General features: G+C 50.3%; 1 protein-coding gene across 1 annotated transcript in view; it reads right to left on the minus strand.

The window, feature by feature from the left end:
- CASTOR3P (Putative protein CASTOR 3) overlaps nt 1-1405 on the minus strand; it is a 70488-nt gene extending 69083 nt beyond the window's left edge. The window contains 2 exon segments of the mRNA XM_054656117.2: nt 529-566; nt 568-1405. Coding sequence (XP_054512092.2) covers nt 529-566; nt 568-1302 — 773 coding nt within the window. The 5' untranslated portion in view covers nt 1303-1405.
- Between the last annotated feature and the right edge of the window lie 8805 nt (nt 1406-10210).

Consider the following 10210-nt stretch of genomic DNA (forward strand, 5'->3'; position numbering starts at 1 on the left):
GCAAGCCTCGTAGGCACCTTGAGATAAACACCCACTAATGATTTTATGATTTTCTGCTCTGGGTAACCGCGCTCAGCGGAATCCCTCCCCCCGCCGTGGCGACGGGGGCCGGCCCAACCGAGGGATGGGGGGATGGGGGCGTTAGTTTGTTTTTTCCACGGCCTCGTCCCCACACCTGTTTTTCATTCATTCATTCGTTCGTTCCTTCATCCATTCACGGATCTGTCACTGCAGCCGCCCCAGCCCCCCGGATTTCGGGAAGGGGGCTGCGATGGGGGAAGGGGTGGGAGATGGGGGGGACGACAGAGGTGGGGGGTGGCGCACCGGGGGGTGGAGGGTTGCGAGGGGTCCGGGAGCCAGGACCCTGCGGCTCCGGCTTTGTCAGACGCGAGCGAAGCGGCGGCGGGGGCGGGGCGGGGGCGCTCCCGGGGCCCGAAGTTGTCTTCCGAGGCGCGGCGGCGAGGACAGCGGCCCGGGGTGCGCCCCCTTTGTCTGTCCCCGGCAGGCGCCGCGTCCCCGCGCGCTTACCTGGTCTTGGAGAACAGGAAGGCAAGTTTGATCAGGCCCGTAGGTGAACAGCAGGATACTCTCCTTGGCGACGCTGGCAACTTGCAGCCGGTGCTCCAGGATGTGGAGTTCCATCGTCCGCCCGCGCCCCGTCCGCGGCAGCTCATCCGCGGGGGGACGAGCCGCGGCCCCCGCCCCCTCCGCGCCCTGCCGGCACCGACAGCCGGCCCGGGGACCCGGGAGCTCGGCGCCAGGCGCGGGGGGCGGCGGCGGCCGGACCAGGCCGGACAAAAGGGAGGAGGCCCGCCAAGTTGCGAGGGGGAGCCACGGGTCGAGGGAGGCAGTGCCAGCGGAGCAGCAGCCGAGGGGCCAAGCTGCGGAGCAGCGGCGCGCGGGCGCCGGCGCGGGGAGCAGCTGGTGTTCGCTGTAACAAACAACTTGCCACTCAAACGCCGGTCCCCACTGCGCATGCGCGGCCCGCGCGCGGCTTGCCAGGACTTGTAGTCCGCCTGCGGGGCTCTCCCGGTGCTGCTGCTGCTGCCGCCGCCGCCGGGCGGCCGGAGCTACCGGCAGCCCGATGCACGGGAGATGCAGGACAGCGGGCACCCTCAGGACCACGGGGAAGGCCGAGGGGAGGCACGGGGCGGGTGGAGCCAGCCTGAGCCTAGGCGCGCCCTCTGGCACCCACTCAGGCTCGGTACTAGGCGCTTGGAGTGTAAAGCGAGCAAACCAGACGACTCCGGTGCTGGAGAAGGCCCGAGTCTGGGAGCGCCAAGATGTAGGGCAATCGGTCATGAGAGTGCAGAGAAGCCAAACCGAAAAGCTTGCTGGGGACCCGGAGGGAGGGGATTGACAGGTCAAAGGGGGTGACCTGGGGGGAGGGGACACTCAGGCTGGGTTTTGAAGGATGAATGGGAGTTCGTAGCAAGGGAGTGAGGGCGCGCGGTTGAAGGACAGAAGCCTTCGGGAGGCTGAGGCAGGTGGATCGCCTGATGTCAGAAATTTGAGACCAGCCTGGTCAACGTGGTGAAACCCTGCCTCTACTAAAAATACAAAAGTTAGCAGGGCATGGTGGTGAGTGACTGTAATCTCAGCTACTAGGGAGGCTGAGGCAGGAGAATCGCTTGAACCTGGGAGGCGGAGGTTGCAGTGAGCTGAGATTGCACCACTGACTCCAGCCTGGGCAATAGAGTGAGAGTTCATCTCGAAGAAACAAAACAAACACAGTACAAACCAAAAAACAAAACCCAGCTGGGTGCAGTGGCTCACGCCTATCATCCCAGCATGTTGAGAGGCTTGAGTTGGGCAGATCACTTGAGGTCAAGAGTTCAAGACTAACCTGGTCAACATGGTGAGATCCCGTCTCTACTAAAATTACAAAAAAATTAGCTGGGAACGGTCGCATGTGCCTGTAATCCCAGCTACTAGGGAGGCTGAGGCAGGAGAATCACCTCAACCTGGGAGATGGCAGTTGCAGTGAGCCAAGATGGCGCCACTGCACTCCAGCCTGGGCGACAGAGTGAGTGAGACTATGTCTCAAAGAAGCGAAAAAAAAAAGAAAGAAAAATCTCCAAGTATGTTTGGAAGAGGTTGACCAACTGCCCTGATTTTCCTGGGACCAAGGAGAATTTCAAGATGTAAGACTTTCATTTTCGAAACCAGGACACTCTCCAGGAAGACAAGTTGGTCACAGGACTTTGAAACAATTTACTTATGTACATCTATGAACTCTAAATACAGATCGAGTATTGTGAATGAAAATTGAGCATCCAAACTGAGATGTGCTATCATGTGTAAAGTGAACCCTGGATTGCAAAGATTATTATGAAAAAACTTTATTTTATTAATAATTTAAAAATATTGATTATATGTTGAAACACTTTTTTTTTCTTCTGAGATGGAGTCTCACTGTGTCACCCAGGCTGGAGTACAGTGGCGCAATCTTGGCTCACTGCAACCTCTGCCTCCTGTGTTCAAGTGATTCTCCTGCCTCAGCCTCCTGAGTAGCTGAGATTACAGGCATGCGCTACCACGCCCAGCTAATTTTTTTATAGCAGAGACGGGGTTTTACTGTGTTGGCCAGGCTAGTCTGGAACCCCTGACCTCAAGTGATCTGCCCGCCTCGGCCTCCAAAGTGTTGGGATTACAGGCATGAGCCCCCACACCGGCCTTTTTTTTTTTTTTTTTTTTTTGAAATGGAGTCTTGCTCCCTCGCCCAGGCTGGAGTGCAGCAGCACGATCTTGGCTCATTGCAACCTCTGCCTCCCGGATTCAAGCGATTCTCCTGCCTCAGCCTCCTGAGTACAAGCGCGCGTCATCATGCCCAGCTAATTTTTGTATTTTTGGTAGAGACGGGGTTTCACCATGTTGACCAGGCTTGTCTCGAACTCCTGACCTCAGGTGATCTGCCTGCCTCAGCCTCACAGAGTGCTGGGATTACAGATGTGAACCACTGTGCCTGGCCAAAATGCTAATATTTTGGCAGCACTTTGGGAGGTCGAGGCAGGCAGATCACTTGAGTTCAGGAGTTTGAGACCAGCCTGGCCAACATGGTGAAACCAAACCCCACCTCCACTAAAAATACAAAAAAATTAGCTTGGTGTTCTGGCGGGCACCTATAATCCCAGCTATTTAGGAGGCTGAGGCAGGAGAATTGCTTAAACCCGGGAGGCAGAGGTTGCAGTGAGCCGAGATCATGCCACTGCACTCCAGCCTGGGCAACAGAGTGAGACTCTGTCTCAAAAAAAAAAAAAAAAAAAAAAAAAGCAGAGTGAAGTCAGCACCCAATTCAACATGGCAGGTTCTAGAGAGGTTCAAATCATGATGGGGCCGGGTGCGATGAGGGGAGGTCCCTTCTGTTACAGGCTACTGTTAGTCCACACTTCGTCTGACCTAGTGGCCTTCTGTGCATGGCAGCCACCCAGCATAGATTTTGATGATTTCCCATGTCACAAGCCCTGTCTTCACAAGGTGAGCTTCTGCAGCCTCCCTGTGGCTAAGATGCAGGCACATCAGACCTGTGTATGGCTCAGGTTCAGAAGTGAGCAAAAGGTGCATGGATGGGATTTCAGAGAAGGCAGCAGGGATTTGTCTGGTAACAATTACTATATACTACATAGCTCACACTTAGTGGAGAAAAATGACAAAATAGCCCGGTGCAGTGGCTTATGCCTCTAAGCACGGTGGCTCATGCCTGTAATCCCAACAACTTGGGAGGCTGAGATGGGAGGATTGCTTGAGACCAGGAGTTTGTGACTAGCAAGATCCTGTCTTAAAACATTAAAAAAAAAAAAAAAAAAAGCTGGGGATGGTGGCACACGCCTGTTGTCCCAACTACTTGGGAGGCTGAGGCAGGAGAATCACTAGAACTGAGGAGTTCAAGGCTGCAGTGAGCTGTGATTGCACCACTGCACTGTTGTCTGGGCAGCCAGGCAGGACCCTGTCAAAAAGAAAGAATGAAAGAAAAGAAAGACAAAAGAAAGAAATGAAAAGCCAAAGAAAGAAAAGAAAGATGAAAGAAAGAAAGAAAAGAAAGATGAAAGAAAACGAGAGAGAGAGAAAGAGAAAGAAAAAGAAAAAGAAAGAAAGAAAGAAAGAAAAGAAAGAAAGAGGAAGAAAGAAAAAGCAGGAAGGAAGGAAAATAGGAAATGACATTATATTAACTCATGAATTCTTCTTTCTTTTTTTTTTTTTGAGATGAAGCCTCACTCCATCACCCAGGCTGGAGTGCCGTGGCACAATCTCAGTCACTGCAACCTCCGCCTCAAGCAATTCTCATGCCTCAGCCTCCCGAGTAGCTGGGATTACAGGTGCACACCGCCATGCCCAGTTAATTTTTTTGTATTTTTAGTAGAGACGGGGTTTCACCATGTTGGCCAGGCTGGTCTCGAAGTCCTGATCTCAGGTGATCTGCCTGCCTCGGCCTCCCAAAGTGCTGGGAGAATTCTACTCTTTTTTTTGAGACAGGGTCTCACTCTTACCCAGGCTGGAGTGCAGTGGCATCATCACGGTTCCCTGCAGGCTCAAGCGATCCTCCCATCTCAGCCTCACAAGTAGCTGGGTCTACAGGCACACACCACCACACCTGGCTAATATTTGTATTTTTTGGTAGAGATGGGGTTTCATCATGTTGCCCAGACTGGTCTCAAACTCCTGATCCCAAGTGATTCTCCCACCTCTGCCTCCCAAAGTGTTAGAATTACAGGTGTGGGCCACCGTGCCTGGCCTGAACTCATGAATTCTATAGGTTGTGAATTCAGACAGGGCCTGTGAGAAGTTTGTCTTTGCTCTGTGGTATCTGGCCTTTACTTGGAAAGGCTTGAATGCTGGCGGTGATTTGGATGCCTGGGGGCTGGGGTTGCCTGGAAGCTTCTTTACTCTGTGTCTGAAGCCTGGTTGATGGGTGCCTCTCTCCATGGGGCTAGGGCTTCTCACAGCTTGGCAGCTGGATTCCCAGAGAGGACATTGCAGGGAGAGTCTGGAGAGCAAATGTGCCAAGAAAGTCAGCTGGAAGCCACATGGCCTTTTATGACCTAACCTCAGAAATCAAGCTGGGTGCGGTGACTGCTGGATGTGGTGGCTCAAGCCTGTAATCCCAGCCCTTTGAGAAGCTGAGTTGGGCAGATCATTTGAGACCAGGAGTTTGACACCAGCCTGGCCAACATGGTGAAACTCTGTCTCTACTAAAAATACAAAAATTAGCTGGGTGTGGTGGTGCATGCCTATAATCCCAGCACTTTGCGAGGCTGAGGCGGGCAGATCACTTGAGGCCAGGAGTTTGACGCCAGCCTGGTCAAGATGGTGAAACTCTGTCTCTGCTAAAAATACAAAAATTAGCCAGGCGTGCTGGTGCATGTCTACAGTCTCAGCTACTCGGGAGCTGAAGCATGAGAATTGCTTGAACCCAGGAGGCAGAGGTTGCAGTGAGCCGAGATTGTGCCACTGCACTCCAGCCTGGGCAACGGAGCAAGACTCCATCTCAAAACAACACACAAAAAAAGAAATCATAGGGATGTCACCTGCATGGTATTCTCTGGGTTGAAACAGGTGCAACCCCAGCTTGAGTTAGGGGAGGGGGCTGATATAGTCTGAATATTTGTCCCCTCTAAATCTCGTGTTGAAATGTGATCCCCAATATTGGAGATGAGGCCAAGTGGGAGGTGTTTGGGTCATGGGGGCAGATGCCTCATGAATGGCTTGGTGCCCTCCCTGTGGTAATGAGTGAATTCTTGCTCTATTCACATGAGAGCTGGATCTTTAGAAGAACCTGGCATGTCTGTTGCTCACCACGTGATCTTGTTGGCCCGCCTTCATCTTCCACTATGATAGGAGGCTTCCTGTGGTCCTCACTAGCAGCAGATGCTGGCACCATGCTTCTTGCACAGCCTGCAGAACCACGAGCCAAATACACCTCTTTCCTTTATAAATCACCCAGCCTCAGGTATTCCTTTATAGCAACAAAAATAGACTAAGACAGGGTCATAGACCCTGCTTCTTGATGGAGGAGTGACAAAGTTACTTTGTAGAAGAGCATGTTGGATGAAGTTACTATTGCAGCCATTTTGGGAAAATACAACTCGCCATTTAGAAACGTGAAGTCCTGGAGAAGGTGTGGCTGTGGAAGCTGCCACAGCTTCATTTTCTTTCTGCCTGCCTGCCTGCCTGCCTCTCTCCCTCTCTCTCTCTTTTTTTTTTGAGACAGAGTCTCGCTCTGTTGCCCAGGCTGGAGTTCAGTGGTGTGATCCTGGCTCACTGCAATCTCCGCTTCCTGGATTCAAGTGATTCTCATGCCTTAGCCTCCCAAGTAGCTGGGACTACAGGCGCCCACCACCACACCCAGCTAATTTTTGTATAGTAGAGATGGGGGTTCACCATGTTGGCTAGGCTGGTCTCGAACTCCTGACCTTAAGTGATCCACCCACCTCAGCCTCCCAAAGTGCTGGGATTACAGGTGTCAGCCACTGTGCCTGGCCCACAGCTTCATTTTCTTATCAGGCCAGTTCTGCCCCACGGTGCTGGGTAAGGGTCCTAGAACTTTAAGCCTAGACTTTATTTCTTCAGCTTTCCAAAAGATTCCTGTTCTCTTTTCAATGTTTTAAAATTAAGCTTTTTGGCCAGGTACTATAGCTCATGTCTGTAATCTCTGCACTTTGGGAGGCCAAGGTGGGAGGATCGCTTGAGGCCAGGAGTTTGCGACAAGTTTGGCCAATACAGTGAAACCTTGTCTCTATAAAATAAATAAATAAAATAAGGCTTGTTATCTTAAGATAATTGTAGATTCACTTGCAATTGTAAGAGATTAATACCCAGAGAGCCCTCGTACCCTTCATGCAATTTCCCCCAATGGTAACAGCTTGCAAAACTAGAGTACAATCTCACAACCAGGAAATTGCCTTCAATACCATCCACTGAACTTACCCAGGTTCTATCAGTTTTACATGTAATTGTGCGTGTGTGTTTAGTTCCATGCAATTTACTCAGTGCTCTAAAAATAGACTCTTCATCTTACAATGTTTTTAAATTTACAGAAAAATTGTTAAGACAGTAGGATTCTCATATATCCTGTACCATTTCCCCCTTTTATTAACATCTTGCACTGGTATAGTATATTTGTTACCGTTAATGAACTGAAATTAATACATTGTAATTAACTGAAGTCCATACTTTAGTTAGACCTCCTTAATTTTTACCAATTTCCTTTTTCTTTTCTTTTTCTTTTTTTTTTTTTTTGAGACAGAGTTTCACTCTTGTTGCCCAGGCTGGAGTGCAATGGCGCAATCTTGGCTCACTGCAACCTCCGTCTCCCCGGTTCAAGGGATTCTCCTGCCTCAGCCTCCCGAGTAGCTGGGATTACAGGCATGCGCCACCACCCCGGCCAATTTTGTATTTTTAGTAGAGATGGGGGTTTCTCCATGTTGGTCAGGCTGGTCTTGAACTCCTGACCTCAGGTGATCCACCCACCTCAGCCTCCCAAAGTGATGGGATTATAGGTGTGAGCCACCGTGCCCGGCCCAATTTCCTTTTTCTGTCCGAAGATCCTATCCATGACACCATGTGACATTTAGTAGTAATGTCTTCTTAGGCTCCTCTTGGCTGTGATAGTTTACAAAAAAAAAATTAATTTTCTTTGAGACAGTGTCACTCTGTCACTCAGGCTGGAGAGTAGTGGTGTGATCATAGCTCACTGCAGCCTCAATCTCCTGGGCTCAAGTGATCCTCCCTCCTCAGCCTCCCATATTTTTAATACAGACAGGGTTTCACCATGTTGGCTAGGCTGGTCTTGAACTCCTGACCGCAGGTGATCTGACCTCAGGTGATCTGCCCGCCTCGGACTCCCAAAGTGCTGGGATTACTGGTAGGAGCCACCAAACTTGGCCAGTTTACTTGATATTTTAAAAATAAATTCCTCTGCTATGTAAACTGACCAGAATGGATTCTGTTGATTGCAACTAAGACCCATAACTGATGCAGTTGGCATTCAAGCCTCACGCTGGCTTATTTTGTGTGTGTGTGTGTGTGTGTGTGTGTGTGTGTGTGTGTTAGAAATGGAGTCTTGCTATGTTGCCCAGGCTGGTCTCAAACTCCTGGCCTCAAGTGATCCTCCTGCCTTGGCTTCCCGAAGAGCTGGGATGACAGTGTGAGCCACCACACCTGGTCAGTTTATTTGACATATTAAAAATAAATTTGTGGCAAGGCGAGGTGGCTCACACCTATAATCCCAGCACTTTGGGAGGCCAAGGCGGGTGGATCACTTGAGGTCAGGAGTTCGAGACCAGCCTGGCCAATATGGTGAAACCCCATCTCTACTAAAAATACAAAAATTAGCTGGATGTGGTGGCACATGCCTGTAATTTCAGCTACTTGGGAGGCTGAGGTGGGAGAATAGCTTGTACCCTGGAGGCGGAGGTTGCGGTGAGCCAAGATCGTGCCACTGCACTCCAGCCTGGGCGATAGAGCAAGAATTCGTCTCAATAAATAAATAAATTCATTCATTCATTTCTTTGCTATGTAGACTGACCAGAATGGATTCTGTTGCTTGCAGCTAAGACCCATAACTGATGTACTTGGCATTCAAGGCTCACTGTGGTGTGGTCTTTGCTTACATCTCTGGTCCCATCTGCCACCATTCCCAGCCTAGTACTTTACCCTCCAGTGAGAGATCTCTCTCCCTCTTCCATACTCTCTCATGGCCTCTGACTCTTGTACAGGCTGACAGATCCATATTTATTTCACCTCTGTCATCACCTCCTCCGGGAAGCTTTCTGTGATTTTTCCCAGCAGCGTGGGGTGCCTGCCTCTCACCTGTATGTCCACAGTTCTTCGGGGCAGGGCCATATGCTCGTTAAGATCATGGTTTCTGGCCAGGTATGGTGGCTTATGCCTGTAATCTCAGCACTTTGGGAGGCCAAGCGGGCGGATCACTTTGAAGTCAGGTGTTCAAGACCAGACTGGCCAATATGGCAAAACCCCTCTACTAAAAATACAAAAATTAGCTGGGTGTGGTGGTGTATGCTTGTAATCCCAGCTACTTGGGAGGCTGAGGCAGGAAAATCACTTGATCACTTGAACCTAGGTGGTGGAGGTTGCAGTGAGTGGAGATTGTACCACTACACTACAGCCTGGGCAACAGAGACTGTCTCAAAAAAAAAAAAAAAAAAAAAAAAAAAAAAAAAAAAAGGCCAGGCGCTGTGGCTCATGCCTGTAATCCCAGCACTTTGGGAGGCCTAGGCGGGCAGATCACAAGGTCAGGAGATCGAGACCATCCTGGCTAACACAGTGAAACCCCGTCTCTACTAAAAAATACAAAAAATTAGCTGGGCGTGGTGGCGGGCGCCTGTAGTCCCAGCTACTCTGGAGGCTGAGGCAGGAGAATGGCGTGAACCCAGGAGGCAGAGCTTGCAGTGAGCCGAGATCGTGCCACTGCACTCCAGCCTGGGCAACAGAGCGAGACTCTGCCTCAAAAGAAAAAAAACCACAAAAAACAACAACAAAAAAAACAAAAAAAGGCCGGGGGGCGTGGTGGCTCATGCCTGTAATCTCAGCACTTTGGGAGGCTGAGGCGAACAGATCATGAGGTCAGGAGTTTGAGACCAGCCTGGCCAACATGGTGAAACCTTGTCTCTACTAAAAATACAAAAATTAGCCAGGTGTGGTGGCGGGCACCTGTAATCCCAGCTACTTGGGAGGCTGAGGCAGGAGAATCGCTTGAACCTGGGAGGCGGAGGTTGCAGTGAGCTGAGATCGTCCCATTACACTCCGGCCTGGGTGACAAGAGCAGGACTCCGTTTCAAAAAAAAAAAAAAAAAAATCGTGGTCTCTGATGTCAGACATAGCTGAGTTCTGACACTGCCTTCTTCTAGCTATGTGGTTTTAGGCATGTTGTTTATTTTTTATTTATATTTGTATCTTATTTTATGATTATTTTTCTTATTATTTTTTGACAGAGTCTCACTCTGTCGCCCAGGCTGGAGTGCAGTGGCGTGATCTCAGCTCACTGCAACCTCCGCCTCCCAGGTTCAAGCAATTCTCCTGCCTCAGCCTCCTGAGTAGCTGGGACTACAGGCGCATGCCACCACACCCAGCTAATTTTTGTATTTATAGTAGAGATGGGGTTTCACCATGTTGGCCAGGCTGATCTCGAACTCCTGACCTCAAGTGATCTGCCTGCCTTGGCCTCCTAAAGTATTTTATTATCTTTTTTTAA

The sequence above is a fragment of the Pan troglodytes genome, chromosome 6 (assembly GCF_028858775.2).
Source record: "Pan troglodytes isolate AG18354 chromosome 6, NHGRI_mPanTro3-v2.0_pri, whole genome shotgun sequence".
NCBI lineage: Eukaryota > Metazoa > Chordata > Mammalia > Primates > Hominidae > Pan > Pan troglodytes.